This window comes from Belonocnema kinseyi, chromosome 2 (genome assembly GCF_010883055.1).
Source record: "Belonocnema kinseyi isolate 2016_QV_RU_SX_M_011 chromosome 2, B_treatae_v1, whole genome shotgun sequence".
NCBI classification, from domain to species: domain Eukaryota; kingdom Metazoa; phylum Arthropoda; class Insecta; order Hymenoptera; family Cynipidae; genus Belonocnema; species Belonocnema kinseyi.
The window spans coordinates 110,649,496-110,676,765 of record NC_046658.1 but is presented as its reverse complement, the minus strand read 5'-3'; the positions used below and the strand labels follow the sequence as shown (position 1 = coordinate 110,676,765).

Here is a 27,270-nt window from a genome sequence, read left to right as displayed (position 1 = left end):
GACACATGGGAAAGAAATCGGTTAAGATGGTTGGGACATGTTGAGAGAATGCCAAATGAACGACTAACGAAACAAGTGTATCAAGGTAAAGTAAATGGCAGCATGCCCAGAAGTAGACCGCAGAAAGAATGGTTAGAATGTGTGAATGTGACCCTACTTAGAAGAGACATAAGAAGTCACAGAAACACGAGAGTACAAAACTTTTAAAATTGCAAAATACAAAGAAAAATAGTAATCATCATCACTTATATTATGATGATTATCCAAGTAACTGAATGAAATTTCTGGCTTCTTCCCAGCGAACGAAATTTCCGACTTTTGCTGGCTTTTATATAAAGTACAATTTACGAAGAAAGTTATATTTTATATTACATTAAAATATTGTCAAGAGCCTTAGAAAGTGTAAGTTTAACTTTCAAATTTCCAAGGTTAGGAAGATTCTACTGCAGCAACAAAAAGTTAATTTGAAGAACAAACTTTTGGAAAATCGAAGAAAATATTAGTCCGTAATGCAATTTGAAAAAATCTCGACATTACTATAGATTTTTTTAAAAAGGCGAATTGTTATATCAACCAATAATAATAACAGCTACACAAAAAATTGCGCGGAATGAAAAAAGCGAACTGCAGAACATAACCTACAGTGGTGTTGTAGTATTGGTCGAGATTAGTCGACATACAAAATAATTTGGGAATTTTCTGCTTACTAATTTTTTTATTCGACCTTGAATTTTTAGTTGAGACTGAATTTGTCAAGTTGGATACTTAGCATTTGGAAGTTTTTTTTAAATCGAAGTTAATAGCAAGAAAATTCGAATGCTTCAACATGACTAATATTTTTCTCGTAAACGATTAAACGGATATTGACAACTATGGTGTGAAAATTTCTATTTATGAATGTCTATTGTAGAAATATACGTTTGAATTTACAAAAATGAATTTCTTAATACAAATTTCATTCGTTTGTAAACAATTTGAGATTTTTTCTATTCCTAAAAAATGTTTCATCTCACGTTGCTCTACATTACTTTTGGAGTGAAATGCTGGAAGAAGTATACGATGTAATTCTTATTATATACATTGATACTTAATTTTTCTCAACTTTTACAACAAAAATTTTTTTGGTGACCTGAGCCTCAACAAATCCAATGTTTTCAATTCAATCAGGGTGTATGATAAGAATTACATCGTATTTCTTTCAGCGCTTCTCTCCAAAAGTAATGTAGATCCATAAATACAAATTGTGAGGTCACAGTTGTAATATTCGTTAAGCTGTTTACGAGAAAAATGTTAGTAATGTTGAAACATTATAATTTTCTTGTTATACACTTTGTACAATATTTCTTTCGTCACCTAAATTTAAGAATATATGAAAAGATGAACTCAACAGCTTGAAAAAACAATTACAAATCCCGCGCAGAAATCTCAATCTGGCCCCGATCGGGGCCAAACCAGTCCAGATCGGGTACCAGTCGGAAATCCTAGTCGGGGCCAGATCGCGGATTAAACACGCCCAGATCGGGGACAGGTCGGGACAACCGATCGGGAAACCCGATCGGTTCCTTATCGGCGCCCGATCGGTACACGATCAGTCTCATTATAATCCATTCGTGAATTTCACTAATGGAAATTTAATATAAGTAAACTCGAAACTATCGAATTATCCTCTCCTTTCGAAAGCCACCTTAATGTTTTGAATTTCTAATTAAGCTATTTTAAGTTAAAATTAAAGTACTACAGACACGAGAACAAGAGGTCTCAGACTGCAACTTTTAATTATAATTTTGAGAAACTTAACATTATTATTGTAGATGGTCTCAGTTTCGAGAAAAAATTTTGTTTTTTATGAAAAAATGGATGATAACCCAAAATATTAAAAAAAAAGCAATTTTAATTTCTTGAAAAAAATGTTGTCTATAAAACTTCTTAACAAATTGGAAAAAGTTTTTTCGCAAAACGATTCCCTACAACTTGACATTTTCGAATGCTTCGAAAGAAAATCATCGGGAAATAACCTATGATTTACGATTTATTGACGTTTTACTGTAAATAAATTCTATTTTCTGTCAATTGCATTACTTCTTAAAAAATTCGAGAAGTTGGTTGTAGATAATATTTTCACCAAAAAATTCAGCTATCATTTATTAGATCGTTTTATTTTTTTAAGTCTGTTAAGAAGAAATATCGACCAAACAACTTTTAAACAAAAATGAAAATGTTTGAATTAAATATTTCTGGTTGTTTTAAATATTATTTACAGAATTTTTATTTAATAATTTGTTTTATTATTAATTAATTTCGACCTAATGGACTTTTTTATAAGTTGAAATGTCATTGTTTGTAATAAAAAAGAAAAAAACTTTGTTTAGCATTTTAAACTTCGCGCGAAACCAATTAGATGCCGAATGCGACGCATGCGCAGTTGAGTAACTAGCTCTTGTTGGAATCCCTACACAATTGGCATTTTGCATTTTGATTAAACTACTTGATTCTGAAATTCATGTTATGAAAATTTGCCCTTAATGTATTTCTGTATTGAATTTATTATTAATACAGAATCAAAGTTTCAATAACATAATCGATTGTATCACATATTTTATTCTCATAATCTAAAAACATTACAATTTTGTTCATACTACAATTCATTTCTTGTCAATAGATTTGATAATTCTAACTCCACATTAAATCGAAAAACCTTGAGTTCTTAAATAATAATTGAAAACAAATGAACTTGATCAATTTTATCATATAATAATATTTTAGTCATATAATGGTAAATATACTAATTTTATCTAAAACAATTTAATTAATTATTCATTTATTTGAGGTTGGGTTTCGATGAGCCCGCAGAGTGTAATTACTTACTCTCATCTTCCTCGCACAGGTTTCGAGGTCTACTGGCTGGTGTTTGTTGCCTCCGAACACTTGGCTTACTCGCCTGATGCATTTTTAATCATTGCTAAAATATTATAAACGAGTAGTATGTATTCAAATTTCACTGCACTATCAGAAAAAATCAAGCAGCACTAGTTCCGCGAGCGCGTGGAGATGGAGTTTCAGTAGGAAATCGGTATGGCACGGTCAGGCCCAGGTATGGGCCACAGAGTTCTACCGATCAGGGCCAGATCGGGAAATTCGATCGGGGCGAGATTGGGAAATTCGATCGAGGCCAGATCGGTATTATGTTTGAAATCGGGCGACTTCTGCACGGGATGCTAGGTAGCCAACTTCGAAAAATTCAACCTCGACTAAAAATTCAAGACCGAATAAAGAAAAACTGGTTAGCAGAAAATTCCAAAATGTTGGATTTCGTCGAATCTCAACAAATACTACAACACTATGTAGGTCGCTTTTTGGCATCACATTCTTTTTTATGTGAATGTACAATATATGAATACTGATCAATGATAAATATGTTTTTACATCGAAAATTCATACAAATATTTTATTTCATTTGTAGCGGAACAGTGCATAGAGAACAAGGGACAAAATTACAATTTTATACACAAAACAAATTTAAAAATGTTCACAACTTAAAATCATTTTGACCTTAAATTCAGAGGCGAATCTAGATACAGAAAAAAATTTCTATAAAGACGTGAATGTCTGAATTTCCGAGTTTATTCTTACAAATTCTTAAATGCAGGTCAACTTTATATAAATCTAGATAAATGTATGTCTAATATCAGGATGTTCGAGAGCTAGACACAACAAAAAATTGTAAATTTTATGCATTTTTTTAAACAATTAAAAAAAATAACCATAGTCTTGAATATAAGAAAATTTCAAAGAAAATCTAAGTGTCTCTTATTTAAAAAAACTAGTTGAGCAAATAGTTATTAAAAAAAATGATTTATTTGTCTTTTAATATTTTCTTTTTTTTTTAATGATAATTGTAGTTTTGATATAATCCTTCACATTAAAAGCTTATGCAATTCAAAACATTTTTGTTTGTAAACCAATTTAAATATTATTTAATTTATGGGACTTTTTCTTCCTTCGAAACAGCCTTATTGTTTAAGTTCACTTCTAAATTTAAAACTAAACAAATTTTAGCGTGTAAAATTAAATTGAAATCTCAATAATATGAGGCCAACGAGTTTGATTAGAAAAAGTTACGAAATGTCTGAAGACACCAAAAATATTTGTTTTATACGCTGATCGAATTTCGAATCGAATTTTTCTTTCAAACTTTGGGATAGTTTAAATAATTTATATTTATATAAATATAACAATAAATACATTCAGGATCGAAGGGTAATCTGCTTTATTATGAATTTTATTTCGATCTTAAATGCGCTTGAGATGTGTTCCGATGTGCAAGGTTTCCTTATAAATGTTTGAGAGTTCTTTTAATCGAGCCCAAACAATCTTGACCTTAATTTGTCGGAAGAGATCTCTTTAATTAAATTTTGTACAAAGGACGTTTTTAAGTCAGCAATTCATAGAAATGCATGATTTTTTATTATTTGTTTTCTTGTTTGCAAAATGTAATAATCTGAATAGACTGGTTCAATATGAACCGCAGAAAAAAGACAATAAATAATGTCTTCATATACATAATAATAAACTTCGAATCATATTAGAACCACATATAACCCCATTTGTTCTTAATTTAATACATCTATAAATTTCTCCACATCGCACCACAATGATTCCTTCGGAATATCAAATTCATACTTGCATATTTTATGCCACTGAAAATTTCTCTCCATGATGTCTTGAAGTTTCTATTACTATTTGTTGTTCATAACGGTATTTCGTCATTGAAATACATATCTTGTACTAATGTAAGAAACCACACCATACGTATTTTGCTTTCACCAAGATGATCTTGGTGATTCTTGTTATATAAAACTCGATGCGAATCTGAGACCATGATTGTCTAGCCTGTCAAATTATTAATTATAGGAATTCAAAATTAATAAAAATATAATTTTATTTAATAATAATAATATATGAATTTATTTGATTAATTGATTATCACCATCCTGCGCAAGATTAAGAACATCGAATTTTCATTATATGTATGGCATTTTGAAAGCTTCAACAAATTTAGAATTTATTTTACGCGTAACAAGAGATTTTCGCAAAATTCATACATAGATAACTCTGTTCGTATCAAGTTCGTCAAATACTTCAATATGCGTTAGTGGTTTGGAACTCTTACCAAGGAACCAACTAAGAAAACAAAAACCATATATGGATTATTATAGAGCCTAGACTCACTCGAACGTTGTTTGGACAAGACCTTAAATTCTTATTTTGATAATTATTTCTTACTACAATGCATTATTTTCCATATTCCTCTGAGAAAGTTAAGTAATGAAGAGCCTGGATCCTTAGAACAGAATATGCCTCACATGCAACCCTGTCCGCAATCTGTTGTAATTATAACAAGATAAACAATGTAACCTACGATGTCCACATCTTCAATTAATCTTGAAACGATTTTCTAAGTATAATTATATATTTTTCTATGCCATAAAGCAATTTTTCTTTTTGTTTAATTAATATTCAGGAAGTCATAAATAGAAATTTGACAATGTTACTAAGCTCGAATTACCACTCATACTTATTATAATGTGATGATTCTAATTTTTTGTAGCCACTTATAAACTAAATTTAAATTTAAAATAGTTGAATTTAGCGGCATTGATACATCAGTCATTTCTTAGTATTTGAGGATATATTATGTAGCTTGAAACCCATCAACCAAAATCAAATTATAAATGGGCTATTATAATCTGTTATACTATTGAATAATTAAAATACAAACAAATATTTGTAATTTCATATTCTAACAGATTATAAATAAAATGGAAATAAATGTATTCAATTTTGATTTAGACGATGCATATTTTACTATTAATGTTCTAATCAGATAAATTTACCATTTCTTCTTCAACTATGAAATTAGAAGAACGTTTTATATATGAACGGCGGAAAAACTAAATGGGGTAAGCGCCAGTTTTTTCGAAAATAAGTTTTTTGCAGAAATGAGTTGCAGGAATTTTAAAATTGTAGATATATTTTTTGTTATTGATTTTTGAAATCACATTCTTTGGTGCTTGATACAAGAAAATGCGAACGTATTTGTGACGCCGTGAAAAATTTCGAAAATGGCGCTTACCCCCTTCAGTTTTTTCGCCTTTCATATGTTTGCAATATCATCAATTTTAAAAATACAATTTGAAAGTTGTTTACATGTTTAACAAGTTATACTTATGTAGGAAATGAATCTGTAATAAACATTTAAAAAAAAAAATATTCCTAACATTCCAAACATTTTTTCTAAAAATAGATTTGTCAAGTTATGTTCGCTTGCTTCTCAGTTGTTCCCCTTCATTTTCAAGTTCTACTAATTTTGTATTTTAGATTCAAATGATTAAATTCTAGAAATTGTGATGCACAATTTAAAAATTAATCATTTTTAAGGACTTATTTTGAAGATCCGAATTTAAGCGAACTATGTCATGGTTCAAAACTGAAATTTTTTGCTTGAAAATCAAAGGTTAAGAGTAAGTTGGATTTTTCTCGAATTAAGAATTTTTTTCACTGAAAAAGCTTAGGGGTTTCCTTAATTATCACCAGGTTAAAAATTCAACGGTTTATTATTTATTCGTAAAAATAATTAATCAGTAGGTTTTCAGCAGATACCATCTTCATGAAAGATTTATAAATTTCTTTATTGATATTAAAAGAGCAAAAAAATTAAAATTTTTTTTTTTTAAACTACAGTTACGACAAGATTCTTAATGCTCTTATTATTAAAAATACAAGCATGATTGATGACTTGAAAAAATATTTGATAACCGGGAGACTTTTTTGGTTTTTAAAGCCCCCCCCCCCTGAAATATTTTCGATTTATTTCCAGACTTTGACTGCTAATATTATACAACAATTTTTAATTGAAAGAACAATTTAAAATTTAAATTCTCTTGTATCAAAAATAGTTTCAAATTCAAATAATAAAAATGGCAGGTAAAAATTTCGTATTGAAAGCCTTGAAAGTCAGCTGCATATTTGATATTTTTGGATTTATATATTACGAATTGTTTTGTTTCAATTTTAATCAGTTTTAAATTGATTAATTTTAGATTGAATTATTGTAAATGGTGTTATTTCATTTTTAAACTTACAAAGTTCTTTTAATTTTGAAAATGTTCTGAAATATTGAACATCTTAAACTCAAATTAACATGAAAAATAATAATTTTGAATTGAAAGGCTTAAAATGGTTTATTTTCAAAAATTTGAATCATAGCTATCTTGTTTTGTATAATTTTCAAATTTTTTAAATTTTCGATGTAATATTTTTAAATTGTCTGATTCTTAGTTAAATATTTTTTTAAATCTCAAAAACCTAAGAAATTGAATGATTTCTTCAATTTTAATAGGTTACAATTCTACTGAAATTTTTTTTCTAAATTTTCATGTTGAACACAGCTTAATTTTTCATTTATCCCTTTCATAACTATTAATTTCGCAATTAAAATTTTTAAAAGTATAAACCACCATTTGAAAATTAATGAATTTTCAAACGATTTAAATTTAATTCAAATGCTTGAAATATTAAAGGATTTGAACATAAAAATGTAAAAAGTTTTGATACTACAATTCTTAACATTTGCAATATTTCGTAGTTGAAATTGTTTTTTTAATCTTTCACATTTTTAATCTCGGGAAATAAAAATACGGGGTCGTAGACGCACACTAAGCGCCCGTGCAATTACACCAAACCCTCGCTTTCAGTCAAGTGTCGGAGGTTGCCTTCATATAACCTTGGACTGGTTTCGGGGTGGGGGGGGGGGTCAAAACATAAACAGTGAGGGACGTCTCACTTGCTTCCAGACAAAGTTCATATATATATATATATAATATCGCAACTGCTCTCGATCTGCTCTCCTGAGAAACTGAGGAAGTCAGCAGTTCTAGGAAGGCTGAGAACGGGGTGATTGAACGCGAGAATTTGGTTTACTACTATTTTAATAAAATGATACTTTCAGGTGTAACGGGAGCTTTGGATGCGATTGCGATCCTGGATGGAGGAACTTATTTTGTAGCGAGCCAATTTGCGCTTCAGATTGTAATCCTAGCCAAGGATATTGCGACAAACCAGGAGAATGCAAGTAAGTTACAGCGCCTCATATTTAATATTTTATTCCTTAAAATTTTTATTAAATTTAAGTAATAAAATATATGGAAAGGTCAGCTATGGGTAAGTTACTTTTTAAAATTACCGCTGCATCACGAAAAAAGTCATCGGTATCGTTTCAAGGTGTAAGATTATTTAGTTACTTTTGTATTTAAAAAATGTATATATAATAAGTAAAATAATTAACACTTGTTTAAATCTATATTTAGTGACTTTATAATAATTTTTCAAAGAATTAGTTACTGTAGTTACTTTCCTAAATAAAACGATCAGATTAGTTACCTTAAAATCTTTTAAATTCCCTTGAAACCCATTGAATTCAATAGATATTTTAGGACCTTCAATTGTTTAATTCATCCCGAAGACTTTTAAATTCACCTTAAATGTTTATAGATGTTATCAGATTTGTATTCAGTAATCTAATTCTATTCACTTCCACTTTTCCTAATTTAACAACATTTTTCAGATTGAAAAAATGTCGTTATATTTACTTGAATTATTTTTAATTAGTCATGATTTCTTGTATGCATTTCATCGATTTTTCTTAAATTTTTCCAAGTTTACTCCTGTTTTACTAAAATAAGTGAAATATTTTATATGTTTTCATTTAATTTAAATGCAATTGGAATTCACCCTGAATTTTTAATAATTCATTTTGAATTCTTGTAACTTATTTTGAATTGTTTGGATTCTCTCGAATTTTTCCACTTTTTTAGAAAATCACATGAAATAATTTACATCAACTTAATTTTATTCAATTTATTCAATATTTCTTGTTGCTTTTTGATGTCACTCTGAATTTCATCAAATTCTTTCAAATCCGCAAGTTTTTTATGAATTCCATGGAATTCTTCCTATTTCTCATAAATTTCTCTTCTTTTAATCGATTTTGATTCAATTTTTTAAGTTTAAAATAATTTTTCTTCAATAGACTGAAATTCTATTGAATTATCTCTGAAATATTCTCACTCCCATTATACTTAATTGGGTGAACATGAGGATGGGCCGAAAAAAGAAATTTGTTAGTTTTTCGAACAGGATAGGAAAAATTTCATTCTATATTGAAAATAGATTTCTGTGATTTTTTAAACAGAGCTTTAAAACGATATTCTCCGTTAGCGGAAATAATTTCAAGTTTGAAAGTTCGTTTATCGCAATATACCATATGATTAAAAAATATATTTTTAAAAAAATCGGTTGTGATATAAAAAGGATGAATGGAAAGAAATTTGAAGTCTTTTAAGCACTTTGGTTTAAAATTTGTTTAAAGTTTTTCAGTGCAATTGTGGCTTTGCGCAAGTTTATTTACCACTAGAATTTTTTTAATTGCACACATTTTTTTGGAATCATATGCCATATTGTTGTGAAAGAACTTGTATAGGGGAAAATGATTATGAAGATAACTACGAAAAAATAACTTTTTTCGAACTTTAAAACTTTAAATCATTGCTGGTAACGGAATATATCGTTTTTAAAAATCTATAAAAAATCAAAAAAATCTATTTTTATGTAAAAAATAAGATTTTTCCTATCCTGATGGAAAAACTAGAAATTTTCTTATTTCGGCCCAACCTCGTAGACGTATTTTGATTTTTTGAATTTTGTTCAATTACTAAACTCATTCCAATTTAAATAAAATCATAAAAATATTTTTGATTTATCAAATACTTTTATAAAGTGATTTTAATTAATTTGGAATTCACTCTGAATTCTTATTTATTTGTACTGAATTCTCTTACATTTTCTTAAATTATTATTTGGAATTTTTAAAATGTGTTATTAATTATTTCATATTCTTTATGAATTCTCTTAAATTCACTTAATTCTACTCAATGAAATGGATTACATTTGTTTAGCTCTTTTTAAATTCATCCTCAACTCCTTTAAACTTAGCTTAAATTCTTAAACATTTATTTGAATTATTTTAACTTTTCTTCAATCCTTTTGAATTCCTTTAAATTATTTTGCATTTTCCTAAATTCTTCTGAATTTAGACAAATTTTGCTAAAATCAGCAAAATATTTTGAATTTTTAGTGTTTTTAAATTCATTTGAAATTTCCCTTAAATTTTTATAATTTTATCCTGCTTTCTCTTAATTTTTCTTTAATTGTTTTGAATTCAATTGAATTCTTCAAAATTTGCTCAGTTCTACCAAATAAATTAATATTTCTTTAGTTTCTTTTTTAAATTCTACCCATGAATTCTTTTGAATTCCCTTGAATCCTCTTGAATTTCCTTAAAATTCCCTTCCATTATTTTTAACTTTCTTGATTTCTTCTAAATTTATTCCGATTTTATTGAAATCAGTGAAGTATTTTTGATTACAGTTTTTTTAACTCTTTAAATTATTGTTTTTTGGAATTTCAATTCAATTCCGAATAATTTATCATGAATTCTCTTAATTTTTGCAATTCGTTTAAATTCACTTGAATTCTTCTATTATTATTGCTGTTATACTTTAGGTCAAATCTCTTTCGAGGTAAATTCGACTCACATTTTTGGGACATTTTGAAGGTTATCAAAGAATTTTTGAATGGTTTCGATAACTTGCAATGATTACAAAGAATTTTCAAGATAGGAAAAATATTTCAAAGGCTAGTATTTCAAAGAGCCAGAATCTTACAGTTTAAACTTTAAAGAACAGTAATTCCATGTTTTGACCGGCTATAAGAAACCAAAAATACCGCGTAACGAATTTTGAAGAGCTCTCCCCTCTAAGAAAATCTATACAGCCCCCACCCCACCTTTTTACAAGTATATTAGACATTTTATTGTTAATAGTGAAAATGAAAAAATAATTTAGAAAGAAATCAAATCGATTTTCATAAAACAAGGTTTGAGAACTATATTTCAAAAGTAATTAAAAAAGTAACGATTTTTTTAGTTACTGTCAACGAAACAAATTTAACTAGTTACCAACTCGTTAATTATTTAAAAAAAAAATAAATTCCTTACCAAACAAGTAACTAGTTAAAACCAACTAGTTATTTTCCATCATTGGAAAAGATAACCAAATTGTATATAAATGATGTGGTTGGTTGCTCCGTTCAAACATTCAAAATAAAACATTTCTCTTGCACTATCGATATGTTCAATAAAACATTTTCAGAGTTGAAAGGATGGGATTCTAGACTTTTGAGTTTAGAGCAATACATATTTCAAATGTGAATATTTGACATTCCGAAAATCATTTTGACTTTTCTATTTACATTCTATTATGCTGAGAGCTATATAGATGATTTCCATGTTTCCGATCTCATGAAATAAGGGTTCTGAGTTATTCCACATTTTGCATATAATTTTCATCATTCATCCATTATTCAACTTTTTTTTTCCTTCGAAAAATTAAAATGCAACAGATGCAGACTCGGCTGGCAGGGACATAAATGTAAACAGTGTGCTGTATTACCAGGGTGCGTTCATGGAACCTGTCAAGGACCTCTTGAATGTCGCTGCAATCCAGGATGGACAGGACTCTTGTGTCAAACTCGTAAGAGCCCTTTATTACTCATATTCATTCATGTGTTTCTAACACTCAACAGAAAAAAAATCTTCTTCAAACCCTTATATTTATTCAGAAAAAAAGTAGTTTATCATTCTCAATTCAAACGCTTGGTATGATAAATATTGATCGAGCTTTTCACATTCTTTAAATTACTCAGTTTTATCTTTTCAAATTAGATTTTATCTAAAATGAATCGCGCTAGAAGTCACATATATAAAAAAATAGTTTTTCTATGATTTTAAGAATCAAAATATTTTAACTGATGTCATTTCAAATGTTTTTTGATATTTCATTTTTTCTGACCGTCGCTTCTTACCAATTTTTTAAAAATCATTGCATTTTCATAAATTACGGCTTAGTTTTTCCGGGAAAACATTCTCTACAATTCTACTGTTTCCAATTTTGAAAGTAAATTTTTCTATGGCTGAAATTGTTAGAATAATTTTCGTTAAGAAAACATTTTCTAAACAAATAATCATATTTTAAATTAATTATTTATTTAGAAATTGAAAACAGTAGAGTTGTAGGTAGAGAATGCTTTCCCGGAAAAAACCTTCGTTTATTAAAATGCTATCATTTTTCAAAGACTCGTAAGGAGTTACGCACGGTCCGAAAAAATTCAATTACAGAAAACATGGTTAAAATTATTGTTTCTTTTTTCGTGTTGTAAAATTAAAAATTTTTCATAAAAAATAATGTTTTTAATTTGAAATAATATTTTGATTCTTAAAATCATAGAAAAACTATTTTTTTTAAGATGTGTGACTTTATGCACCACACTACCTTAAGTCGTTCAAAACTCTCGCTTCGAACTTTCCCTAATCTACCCTGCTTCCCCCCTTCATTTCCAATAATTTCCCCTTTCAACCCTTCTAGAATTTTCCCCTATATCCCCCAATAACCCCTGTCTCATTTTTTCTTAATTCCTCGTCCCCTTATTTTCCTTACTTTACCTGCTTCCATATCCCTCATTTCCCCCAGATTCTCCCAACACTTCCCCTCCTGGGAAAAAGTACGACGGACGAATACTTTGAAGCACATTAGTGGATTCCTATATAAAAAAACCCTCAGGAGTTTTTTGTTAACTGTAAAAGAATAATTATTTGAACAAATAAAATGTTAATAATAATTTTCTACGTTTTTAATTTTTTAACCTCCGTATGGAAAAAATATATCATTGCCAATTCTAACCAACCACTCACAGTCAATAATGGTTCATTTCACTATTGTTTTTATCCCCACCACGCTCACTACATACATAAAAAGATGTGTATATAGATTTTAAATCAGGGAAATTTATTTAAAAATAATAATAGTCCTATAAAAGAACTAAGGTTATTGTTGGATTTGCCTTAGTTAGTTATATCCATAAGAGTTTTCTGAATAACGCAAACAGTTATTTTTTAAACATTTACAAAGTTTATAAAATTTAGATTTTTTAAAAATAATGCAACATAATTTATGCATTCCTTAAATCCCTCCCATGGTCACTATTAACACTTTTTAAAATTTACATATTTGTATTGAATGGTATAGCCGAAAAAGCGACCTATATAACATTGTGGTATTCATATAGTGTAGCAAGAATCTACATTCATTTAATTTTTCTGCTTACCATTTTTAAAATTTTAATTTTTAATTTTTAGTTTAGGTTAAACTATTCCAAGTAGGCCACCATAAATCAAAATTCGTTTTTTTTCACTGCGAAATGAATTTTTTAATAACCTTTATGCTCAAAAAGATTTCCCCAGGTTTTGGTTGAACACAAAATTTTTTTTCAAAAGTTATTTAAATTTAATATTAATTTAATGTTATTAATTAATTTTAATTTAATTTAATTTACATTTAGTATTAAAACATGATCAACATTTTCTCGTGATCGACTAAACGGAGTTTGACGATTCTCTCGTCGAAATCTTTGTTTAAAAAGGTAGATTTCTTAAATCTTTCTTCCGAATATTAAAACATTAAATGAGTTCAAGAATATTGAATATTTATAAACAAATTAAACTTTATTTTAAAGAATCTTAATTACTATTTTTTAAATAAGCTCACGCACAATATACTGTGAGCGTACGCACATCGCTCTAAAAATGTTCATCCTGCGAAATAATAGAAAATATTCAGTATTTCTTTTCACATTTCTCTCCAGAAAAATGGTAGAATAACGTAAAAACCTTTTTTCTCTTAATAGAACAAAAGAACAGTCTGTTTACATACAGTTGGTAATTTTTGTTAACAATTTCATTGCTTTTATACACAGAAGAAATATTTCTGAAATGTACGTTTTTAGACAAAAATTTCAAACTAAGCCATTCACGAGGAAAAATTGAATTATGTTCTGATATTAAATTTCCATTGGTAATAACTATTACAATAAAATTTTGTTTTTGGTCAAAACCTGGAAAAATCTTCTTGGACATAAAGGCCCTTAAAACATTTATTCTTTATTGAAAGAAAACGACTTTCGATTTATGGTGGCCTGTTTGGGATAATCTGAACTGAACCAAAAATTCAAATTTGAATTTAAAAAAACTAGTACGCAAAAAATTCCAATCAATTCAGATTTTGACTATGATAAATAAAATACTATAATGCTATGCAGGTCACTTTTTTGCTTCCACACACATTTTGTTGTGTGTCTGTGTTATTGTTTCGAAGTCATTTCTCGAAGTTTTATATGCATTCGCAATAAATCGCAGGGATACTTTTTATCTGAAATTAAATTTAAAATTCCAAACAATGCAAATAATTATCTGATGTCGGATAATTTTCTTCCGTCTCCAAATAAATACTATTATCCGCATCAAGATAAAAATTATCCGACGTCTGATAACCACAGTTTTCAGTTGTTTGAAACTTTGTTATCCAGCGTCAGAAAAAAAATATCTCCGGAATTTACAGTCCTGTAATTGTTAAGAATTTTATTTTTCATCATTCAAAGAACAGTTAGCGATATGCCTGTGACGAATCGAACGATACCCTTAATTTTTCGATTAATAATTATTCGATAGGATTAAAACAATGTTTAAATGAAAGTTTTTATTAAGGTTGGACTTTTGCTGCATTATTGTTGAGGAAAATTCGAAATTTTATGAATATTGTGATTGTTACCAACTTCTTTTTGCGTAATTAAGAATCTGCCAGAGATATGGCTGAGGCAAATACAACGATACCTCAGTTTCTCGAGAGGACTATTAGTTGGAGTTGGTAATGATCTAATTATGTTATTTTTAAAAGATGTTGTTTTTAGATTTATTTATAATAATTACATAATGCCTTATAACAATTTAACTGTATGAGAAATATATTTTTTGCCTAATTCCAGAAACTACTAGAAATGTCTTAGATATGTCTAGAGATATCCTAGAGATAAATCCAACCATGTCCTTCGTTTTTGGATAGGTAAATTATTTTTATTTAAAGAAATTTCCCAAATGTTAAATTCATGTATATTGCTGAATTTAGAGTTGTAATTAATCACACATGCTTAATTAAGTTGGGATGTCTATTTCAATAGAGGAATAAAATCCCTGGTCAACTCCAACCATCAAATATTTTTCCTGGTCATAAAGAAAAGTTTTGGACAAAAATTAGTTAATACCACGGCTTTTGTCGAGCAATTAACCCATATATGTATCAAAATTATCCTAAACTAAATTTGATTTCACTATATTTTCGTACTAAAATTAAAGAAAGTGGGATCAATCATTTTTATATATTTTAATATTTGATCAGATCACACCATTTCAAATCGAGCAGGTTCTACACTTCAAGTCACAAAATCTTTTGTTGAAGAAATATGTGTTGTTGTATTTGTAGAAAAGTAGACGACACGTATTTTTCTGATTGAAGTAAAAAAAAGTTCTATCAAGAAATGCGTATTTATATTTTGTTGTTTGTTTAAAAAAAATACAATTTTTGTTTGTTAAATTCGATAGATTTTTTACCTATTTTTTTAAATGTTCTCTCAGCGAAATTGCTTTGTCCGCATAAAACTCGCAAAAAGTAAATAATAATTTTTTTGAATAGGCATGTATATATCTTCAGTAAAAGATTATGTTTGACTAAACATTATATATGTTGAAATTGTATGCTTGATGGTACATTGTGCTTTGTGAAATTTTATGTCTAAGCATTCATCAAGTTTATGAACTTCAACAAAAAATTGGAAAGAAATAAAGAGTAGCTTTTCTGTGAAAATATGCTTTCTAAATTTACAAATTACTCTGTCTCAGTATAGTTAAGATTAGTAAAGATAAGTTGCGATAAGATAAGTCTTTAAGTAATCTGGTGGACGAGCGCCAAACCCATGGGGGCGCCAGAGTACTTAACGCATATTTTCATAAATAAGTACTTGTCGACACACTTTTCAGCTCAAGGTTTTTGAAAAGATAAAACCTTACCGTTTCTTTAAACCTAAAATGAAACTCAAAATGGCGAAAAATTGAAGAAAAGAAACTTTTTTACCTTCATTTTTGAAGGTCAAATATTTATTTTTTGGAAAAATGCTTATGTCCAGTGACAAGGACGTGAAACATCCTATCGAAATTGCAGAAGACCATATTTTTTACTGAAGTCTTATTTTCATAAATAAACAAATGTTAGCCCACTTTATAATTGTAAGATCCTTGATGAAAAAAACTCAGCTTCCTTCTATGTAAGCCTAAAAATAACAGCTCAAATCGGAAAATTACGTATGGTCTAATTTCCTCTAAAAAGCAACATATTTCGCCCCAAGAGATTCTGTGAGATTTCAGGTGTAGAACCTGCCCAATTTGAAAAGGATTTGGTCTATACTTTTTTTACTTTATGTAAAATGTTAGATATATTTCAAGAAATCTGTGTTGATAAATTTTTAATCTATTTAAAAGTTTCTTAATGAATTCCCGGTCAATAAATAAATTCTGGTTTATTTCCCGATTTTTCCCGGTCAAAAAAAATCCCGATCATCTCACGATTTTCCCGGACCAGCGGCCACTCTGTATTGTTGCAATACTTTATGTAGCGTTAGATAATCCCAGTTGAAAATTTTTGAAACTATCCAAAAAGTTTCCTAACAATAACTATAAAAATTCTCGGTCAATATATAAATTCCTGGTCATTTCTCGAGTTTTCCCGGTCACAAAAAAATCCCGGTCATCTCTCGGTTTTCACGGATAGCGTTTACTTGTTTTTATTTAATTAGCAGAGTTAGGCCATTGGATCATGAAATTTCTAGACGCCATGCAGTATGTAATAAAAAATGCAATTACGAGCAATAATGATGTTGAAAAACGATAAAAATTTTAATTAAATTTTTCCTCTTGCAGCGGTGTGTGCTCAAGGTTGCAGCCGAGAGCATGGTGGTTGTTGGAGGCCAGGAACTTGTAGATGTCGAGTTGGCTGGACAGGTCCGAATTGCACAGAGTGCGTTCCTTATCCTGGGTGTGTTCACGGTACCTGTAAAAGGCCGTGGGAATGCAGATGTCAGCCAGGCTGGACGGGAGACCTTTGCGAAGAAAAACTCACCTACTGCGAAGAGCATTCTGACCTCTGCAAAAACAATGGCACCTGTATCAGCATGACGAAAGAAGATGGCAATTACAGGTCATTCATTTAGATTTTCAACATTCTCCCCTAGTCTTCAAATTTTTCATTTTTCTACCCTCATCTTTTAACTTTCTTCGTAGCAATTTAATTCTTGAAATTTTCAAAAATATACATTTTGTTGAACTCTTTTCAGATTTCAAGTGATATTTTAATATTTTTAAAACATTTAAACGTACTAAATACCACTCAAGAAGATTTTTTAATCGGCATTAGGGTCGATAGTAATTATATTTTTTGTGTGTGTGTTTGAAATGAATTTAAAGGATATTTATTTATTTTTAATTCAAAATACAAATGAGATTTTTTGTGTTTCGTCCCGGACTGACTTACTGGACTTATTAGTAAAGCTATGTGAATCAGTCCTTATGCATTTTAATTGATCTAAATATTTTATCTTCTCAAAACCATAACGAATTTTTTTTTATTGGTTATCGATATCGGCTATGGATAGGAGACAAAATCTAAATTAAACTATCAAGAATTACTAATTTGAATGAAAAATTAATATTATTTTAGTAAGTTCATTAGTAAACTAAAAAAAGATTTTTAAATTATCCTCAGGAACTTCCTTCCTTCTCCTTCCCTTCTTCCAAACTTATTCAATTTCTCCTAAGAAATGTTCAAATTCTACAAAATTACATGAATTGACCTAAATTTTCCAGATACATTTTTGAAAATCTTGGAAATGTTTTATAATATTTGAGATTTGTTTAAATTTTTATTGAAATTAATTGTTCAAAATAAAAAAATTTTAAAACTTTCCTATGAATCGTAAAAAAATGGTATGCCGACTGAAATTTCCAGTACGACTAGCGCGATTAGTAGGAAAACTCATGGATAACTTTTAAGCGTGAATATTCGTTAAAAAAAGGAGTGATAAAAAAAAACGTTGGAAGGCTTATATAAGATCCCGAGAGGTGTATGACCCCTAATAAATATATTTTTAACGTTTCCAAGACAATATACCACGGGAAGAGTCCTAAAGAGAAATGGAAGAAATTTTTATGATTTTTGAGATTTGAAAAAAAACGCTAAATGTCGATCTGAATAGTTTGAATTTCCCCAAGATTTCTTAAAATATTGAAAATTTAAAAACTTTTCCAGAAAATATTTAACATTCTTTTGGGACAATTTAAGAAATCTTTTGATATGTTTTGAAATCTTTTACAATTTTCTTAAAAAATTAATTTTTCAAAATGAAACATTATTAAACTTTTCTTCAGAAATCCAAAGAATATTTGTTTTAGAAAGTTGAAATCTTTTAAAACTCTTTAAAAACTTCTAATATCTGTTCTTTATCCTTAAAAATATGCATTTTGTTTACAATTTTGTGAAATATTAAAATATTTTAAGTTTTTTCACAAATCTTTTGAAAACTTATGACCCAAATTTTGTTGACAATGAAAAGAAATTCTGCAAAATTCAAAAAAAATCCTTGGAATTTTATAGAATCTTTCTCGAATATCTCTGAAATCTTTAAAATATCATGAAATTTTTCAAAAGATTATGTTGAAATTAATTTTTTTAACTGAAAAATCATTAAAAATTTTCTCAGGAACTTTAAAAAATTTTTTTATCTTCAAACCTTTGGAAAACTTTTAAAAACTTGAAAATTATATTCGAACGTCTTAAAAATATAAATTTTCTTTAAAATTTGTTTAAGCCTTCAACATTATTTTTTGAAGTTTTAGGGAATCATTTAAAATATTAAAAAAATAAAAAATATCTACATTTTCTTCAATCTTTTTAAATTTTAGATTATTAACAATTTTGATCAGCAGTACTACTTTTTGAATTACTCGAATTTTCCCTCAAATTTGTAATAAGTTCTACAAAATTAAAAAAATTGCCTCGAAGTTTTTCGAACTTTTCTTTACAATATTGGAAATATTCTAAAATTATAACGAATTTTCCAAGAAATCTTAAGATATTTTTTTATTACCTTTAATGCTTCCAAAATCTTCAAGAAGCTACAAACTTTTATTTTAATATCTACAGAAGTCTACATTTGTTTTGAAAATTTAAAGAATTTTTTCAAAACTTCTTAATATCTTATACCTTTTTAAATATATCTTCTCAATTCCTTCGAATTTTCCCTAATTTTTTTTAGATCCAGCAAAATAAAAATGTATTTTTTAAAATTTTGTATATTCTTTTTCGACAGCTTTAAAAGTTTTCTAAGTGTATTAAAATATTTTTTTAAATTATCTTAAAATAAATATGTTGATGTTAAACAATCATTTGATATTTTTTTCTAGTCTCAATAATCTTAAGAAAATTTTCTTAATTATATGAAACCTTTCTAAAGCTTCTTTTTAAGACATCTTTAAAAATCTACTTCATTTACTACTTTGTGAATTAAGATTAGCCATAGTCTCTTTTTTTTCGTCTCTTTGAAAAAAATTATTTGAAAATTTCCAAATTTAAATATTTTAGAGTTACTCATTGCGAACTAAATGATTTCATAATTGAAAAAGTTAAAAATTGAACTTAGGATTTAAAAAAAAAGTTAAAATCGAGCATATTTTAAATTGAATTTTATCACGTGATATGACATTTCTGATATTGCCAGAGATTGAATAGATCTTTGTACCAAAAATGTAAATACATATTTTCCGGTCAAAAAATAAATTCATTCTCATTTCTCGATTTTTACCACCTTCAAAAATTCCCGATCGAGTTATGCTTAACTCACATTTTTTCACAGATGCTTTTGTCCACTTGGTTTTACTGGACGCCAGTGTCAAATAGAAATGGCAACGCCAGACATGGAATTAAAACCTCCAAAGCCAGAGGTAGACACAGCGAACCCTGCAACAAGCGTTCCAATTTCCGAAATTAAACCAGAAATTCAAGAAGAAGTTCACGAATTGGAGGAGAAACCACAAGCGGAAACGGGACCAGAAAAGGAGAAAGAAAAAGAAAACGAAGAAGAAAAGAAAAAAGACGAAACGATAGATAATAATAAGGAGACCAGTGCCGAGCCTTTAAGACCAATTGTTATCACGGACCCTCCGGAAATTGATCCTGCGGCGACGGCCGGAAAGTGGCCTCCAGAACCATCCACCGAATCATCATCCACTGAAAGAGACGCTGAAAATGAAACTTGAGACTTGCTCTTCATTGAACACCACTTTTTGCCATTCCCTCTTTTATTATTATTTATTCTTATTTATTTTTTACTCGAAGCGAACTCCATTTCAATATTGGGTACCAATTATGTCTACAAGTGCGGCTAAATTTTGAGCCAGCAGTTTAAGAACTACCATTCTGTGCTAACAGAAAATATTATGTAAATAATATAATCATATTCAGTTTATTTATTATTTTAGAATTTATAATAAGGAACACCTTCATTTCATTCATATTCATTAGTTATGTTTGTGGCATTTATTAAATGCTTGTATTATTTAGTAAACGAAATTTATAAATCAGAAACACGCAGTCATATTTTTTCTAGCTTATTTTTAATCAATTTCAATTTGATTGGTGATTTAAAAAATTATGTGTATCAGGTAAAATAATACTCTACAACACACAGTGGGAGAAAATGCACTTTTTTCGTTCAAAAATGTCCAGAGCCTTCAATTTTTGTCAGATTTTGAATTTAAAAAAAATTAAAGTTCAATAAATTTCGAAGAGCTTGGCGCTCCAAAATTTTGTCTCCTCTATTTGTTTATTAGTAATTTTTTCACTAAAGTATGAAAAATCGGAAATTTTGAACATAATAATTTTATACGCTTTAATAAATAATTAGGTCAACTTTATATTGTCTTAAATGAATGTTTACAGAATCATAAAATACAAATAATTTGTTTATTATTCTATTTATTTATGTTAAAGAAATTTTATGATCAAATTGACAAATAGTCGTATTATCGGTAAAAAGAATTTTCTGTGCTAAAAGTGCTTCATATCAATGTCTAAATAACATTTAGTTACAAAACTAATTTAAAAGTTTATAATAACCATTGTTAGAAATATTTCTTGTGGCAAAATATTAAAATTTGAGATTTAAAAAAATTTTAATTTCCTTCAATCGCCGGAAGAACTTCAAGTAATTCTTAAAATAATAAATATATTTATTAATATTTGATCAAATATAACAATTTAAATTTTTAGAAACAAATTAGTTGAACAATTTTAAAATGTTGGCACTTTCGCATAGAATTTTTTATATTTGTACTACAAATGTTTTAAGGTATTGGAACTGTTAAAAACAATTCCTGTGACAAGATATTGAAACTTAAGGTAAATGTACCAATATAAATATTTATAGATAAATAAGATAAAAATTTTCAAATTTCGAGAGTTCAATTCACGCATTTTTTTCGTGTTGCTACTAACACTGATTTAGTACACATACTGTTAGTGAGTTCGGATCCATGTATCAGTTACGAAAGAAGAAATATACCAAAAATCTGAAATTCATGAAAAAGTAATTGTTTTTCTGCATTCACTAACAATCACGTTTTCTGACATGAATCTTTGCAAAATTGGGGGTTTGCCTACCAAATCGATAGGTTATTGTCAAAAGATTTTGTATTGAGTGAACCTTAGCATGCAGTGTTACAATTCATTCTCAATCTACTGGGATTTAAAATCCGACTATCTTTCAGTCAAACTGCAAACATTTTGAATTTGTTCATGTAAATTGTTTATAAACATTTAAGTTGTTATATTTTACTAAATATGATCAAAAATACATTTTTTTAAAAATATCCTTAGCCATTCTAGAAATTGAAGAAAATTAAAATTTTATAAAAAACTTTAAATTTGAATATTTTGTCATGATAATTATTGATAAAAATGGTTAACATTAATTTGTTTATATAATTCTATTATAAAAATACCTGAAAATTTTCTGGCGATTGAAGGAAATTACAATTTGAAAAAAGCTCAAATTTTGATATTTTGCCACAAAAATTGTTTAAAAATATGGATATTATAAACTTTTCAGTTAGTTTTGTAATTAAATGTCATTCCTACATTAAGATGAAGCACTTTTAGGAAATAGAAATTTTTTTACCGATACCAAGACTGTTGCTAATTTGTTTATAACAAATAAATGAAATAATGAGCAAATTATTTTTATTCAATGAGTCCCTAAACATTCATTAAAAAAAAATATAAGGTTTACCCAAACAGAAATTAAAGCGTAAGAAATTGTTATGTACAAAATTTAAGTTTTTCTAGGTTTTGAGTGAAAAAATGACTAATAAATAAATAGAAAAGTCAAAAGTTCAGAACGTCAAGCTATTCAGAATTTAATGATCTTTACTAAAAAAATTTTAAATGTGACAGGTAATTTATCCCTCAATCAACAATATTTAAAAATTTTATTCAGTAGAAAGGGATTATGTGTGATAAAAAAGTGCTTCTGTTTCAAATTACAGATAAAAGATTCATTAGAAAGCTGAACATTTATTTTCGAGAAATAACCTGAGGATAATGTTTAAACCAGTTATTATACATATTTATTACACACGTTATGAATATCACATATCGTTTTTGAAATCCGATGATAAAATTCATCGGACCATTTGAATTTTTTCAAAAATCAGCTGAAATCTTTGTGAAATAATTTATGTTTTTCTGAAATCTTCTTAATCTATCCAAAATCTTGGTCAAATATTTGAAATCTTTGGGAAATTATTGAAAGCTTTGTCAAATATTTGAAATATTTGTGAAATTGTTTAAATCTTTGAGAAATCATTGAACTATTTAAAATCCATTTGAAGTTTTTGCGAAATATTTCAAATATTTTATAAATATATGAAAATGTTTTAAAATGGTTGAAGTCTTTTTGGAAAAGCATTGATATCTTTACGAAATCTTTTCAATCTATCCGAAATCGTTGTAAAACCTTTAAAATGTTTGTGATATTTTTGGGAAATCATTAAAATCCTGGGAGAACTTTGGGAAATATTTTAAATATTTTATAAATATTTGATAACATTTTTGAATTGATTAAAATCGTTGGAAAATAATTGAAATCTTTGTGAAACGCATGGTCATGATCATGATCATGATTTAAATTGGGCTGATGCTAAAATCTTTTATCATGGGATAAATCAGAAAAAGAGAGAATTTATCGAGATTTTATTTATTAATAATTAAAAAAAAGAATCTCTCAAGATACAACAAAGTATGGGATAGTGATACTCTTGATGAATTCATTTTTGTTAATTACTATTGAAACGAATTCTTTATAGAAACATTACTTGCTTACCAATGAAATAGAGAATTGGACTAAATTATTTTTTTGATAAATGCCTATATATTTTTTATTTTCAGGTATTTTGTTAATTTTGTTAAGCATTATTTTCAATGGCTCATACAGGTAGTATTCCTATGAAAAATTCAGGATGAGGAGGTCTAAATTGACCTCGATAGTTAGACCTTCTCATCAGGGATATATAGGAGTATAAAAATATGGAAAGAATAAGAAAAGAGTGAGAGGTTGGTTTTGGTTCATACATTTCTTTTTCTCCCTTTTGTTTCTTTGTTACGTATTGATTTTGAATGAACCGGAAAAGAATTAGTTTGATTCGGAAATCTAATGGTAAATTTTTAATTTTTTAAGCTCTGACTTTCTTGCTCACAATTATTCATAAAAAAGTAGATTTAATTTTAATCTAAAAAATATGAATGATCTTAAAAACATTAAAATAGAAGTCTCTTAATTCTTGTTTCTTGATGGCAAGTAAGTTATATGTTCTCAAATTCTATTTTTGAAATGGAATCAGAATCCTTTAGCAAATTATGTATTGAGTTTAAGAACAAAATTACATAGTAGATTACCACACATACATTATTTATGTATTCTTAACTGATACAAAAAGTAAATGACTTATATTTTATTGAAACACATGCATATATTATTTCATGACATATAATGATGATCGATAAATTAAGAAACATGTTTTAATTAAAAAATCTAATAATCATGGTTTTAAATAATAATATTATATTATGTTCTGCAAATAAATGTTCTTGGAGCTTTATTGATACAAAATAAATTTGAAATAAATCTACCTATAGTAATAAAAATTTCAATATTCACGATAAATTACCATAAAAGAACCTAATCCAATAAAATATGGATATTTGAAAGTATTGTTTTCCCTGATTAAAAAAAAATATATCTGAATTTAGGAAAAATTAATTTAAATTTATGACCAAGCTTAAAACCATACTCGATATTCTCGCAGTTAATAAAAAAAATTTTCTTCGATATTGATTTAATTTTACATTAAAATTCAAGTAATGATGAACTGAAGTGATATTCTTATAGCGTATTAAATCTACTTATAAAAATGGATTGTCCTAAATTGAAACAATTTTTCCAGATTCAATATGTGATACACGATTCAATATAAGAATTTTATTGTATAAATGGACCCTCCATTTTTTAATAATAATTAGTCCTCGAGTCTATACATAAAAAAATGTTAATGCAGAAAATAAAAATAAAAAAGTCTTTAGAGTGTCACCCAATGGATAATTTTAAATTCCCGTTCATTTCCCGGCTTTCTACAAGTCATCAAATATTAATTTTTTCTTGACAATTGAAACAGGTTCAAAAAATTTGAATGATTTATAGGATTTAAAGAAATTTTTACGAATTTTAAAACATTTAGAAGAATATTGATTTGAAACAGGCTATTTTTTGAATTGACGCCTGAAACAAAAGACCTTGGCCACTAATGGACCCAAGTGGGGAACCTTACATAACGACTTCGTGAGGTTCTTCGCTTGGGGTGATTACTAGAGAGATTGATCAGCAACCTGGGTCGGAGAAGTGTTGTGGAACGAACGTGTTATTTACTTAAATAGCACGAGAATTCTGGATCAATCTGAAAAATCTCTATCCCTTCAGGCGTGAACAAAGAAAAGCGGAGCAGGCTATAATGAGTTAGTTGCCACCCGCCGTCAGCCCCGAAAGCAGCGCTATAGAAGAGTTTCACGGTAATTATAATTTTGAATTATAACAACAGATAATTTTATAATATTCACAATCCGGATTTAAAACTGTGAATTTTGAGAAAGAATTTAATTTCTAAATTTGAAAAAGGATTTTTTCTTGATTTTCACCCCCTAAATAACAAAACTATTTTTGAAAATTCCCTGTTCAAAGAGAGAATTGTATTTATTAGCAACATTTGCTATTAAAATTCATAAATATAGTAACTCCCTTTATCTAGAATTTGGAAGAGGAAGGTTTCAAATACTGGAACCAAATTTTTATTTGCAGGAAAAAATTTTATTTAAACAAATTTTGATTTGGAAAACATATTTTTGAAAATCTGAAGAATTCAGATTTGGAACAAGAATTGTTTTCGTAAATTCCCTATTTATATATCAGTATTAAAATCATTTACAAACGTTTTTCGTTTCATGTCAAAAATGACCTGTTGCAGGATAACGTTTTAATTCTTTACGAAACTACCAGCAATAACTATTTATTTTTAAGAACGCACAATTTTGCAATTACTTGAGAAAATGAAGCCCTAAAATATTGCCAAGTCTGGTGCACTTTCTGTCGTCCGATTTTGAAAGAGCGCAATCTGCAATAAAATATTATTTAATAGAAAGTTAAATTCATTCTCTAAAGAGAATTTCAAATTTTCTAACATAATATTTTTAAAGTATTAAAAGTGAAGTTCAATTATTACTTGAAACATTATTGCTTAGTCTATAAGTGATCAAAATTCCTATTTATATATTGCAGGCTTGACGATCCTTCTATGATGATCCTTTTTGGTTGCAAAGTCAACTGTTTTGTTAAAAATCTGTCTTTTGAGCTTGAAAGTTCAAAAGTTTTATGCTAATTTATATTCGCTTTTAACTAGAAAATTTTTCTTCTTGTGAAATCAACTATTTTGGTGCACATTCATTGTTTTGATTTGAAAATTCAAATATTTTTGTTGAAATTTAATATTTTTGATTAAAAATGCAACCGGTTTGTTAAAAGTAAATCTGTTTCATTAAAAATTAAACTGGCCAGTCAAAAGTTGATTTAGAGTTTCCTTCTGCAAGATTTTAAGTGTAGCACGACTAATTTTTTCTAAGGATGCTCGCTGCATTATTTCGACCATTTTTCAGACCCTTACAGTTTTTTGTTCATATAAAATTTTTGGCCACACTTTGCTGAAAAGAATTCTTCAAATCAAATCGTTATAATTAGCAGTTCATAATTATTTCTTATCTTCAAAAAAAGAAGTACGATAAGCCTTAGTCTATAGTATAGTTAATGCCTCCTATGGTATTATTGTTTCAACATTAAGCCAAAATAATTATTCACATAATGTTCTGATGCATATGCAAAATAATTCAATAAATAAATGAGGTAATTGTTCAAATATCGTGACCCTAAATGAATAGCGTGCTATCTCACTTTTTGGGCAAAATGAGTCAATGACACCATTTTGACCAGTGACTGCAGTTTTTAAATTAATATTTAAGGAGTCGTAAATCGTTGTATCCAATAGTATCTTCACAAAACATAACGAATTATTACTTTCACATAGTGAAACTAAAAAATTGGATACCTCTAAATCTGATAAAGTTCAAGTTTAATGCCCGCAAAAATTTTATAATTCTAAAAAAAAATATTAAGAACTATAGATTTTGAATTATTTGGATCTTTTATTAAACTTTTACTCGGGTAAACCTGGTTATACATCATAGCCACGGACTAAGTCAAGTGACTGATGAGATTAGAATGTTATAAAATAATTTAAATAATTTAATATGATGCTTGAAACCTCCTGCGATGATACTGTAGGTATACAATTACGAGCGGCCACGAGCGTTGGAGGTGACAATAGTCACCTCTGGATGCTTTCTTAGAGCTACCATCTGCCACTCCACGGGTTTTTAGTCGCTCGCTTCCTGATGGTCACACATTGCTGGCTACACATTTTGTCCACCTTTCAGGCAATTTATGGATACCTTTCCAAAAAAAGTCTTCGTTTTTTGAAGCAAATCAGTCATCGAGCCATTTTCCAAC

General features: G+C 28.0%; 1 protein-coding gene across 1 annotated transcript in view; it reads left to right on the top strand.

Annotated features, from left to right (window-relative positions):
- The window catches only part of LOC117168336 (delta-like protein C), a 25,032-nt gene extending 4,185 nt beyond the window's left edge, over positions 1–20,847 (top strand). The window contains exons 4-7 of the mRNA XM_033353914.1: positions 8,009–8,131; positions 11,518–11,648; positions 16,976–17,252; positions 19,963–20,847. Coding sequence (XP_033209805.1) covers positions 8,009–8,131; positions 11,518–11,648; positions 16,976–17,252; positions 19,963–20,365 — 934 coding nt within the window. The 3' untranslated portion in view covers positions 20,366–20,847. The remainder of the gene's footprint in view (positions 1–8,008; positions 8,132–11,517; positions 11,649–16,975; positions 17,253–19,962) is intronic.
- Positions 20,848–27,270: the final 6,423 nt, after the last annotated feature.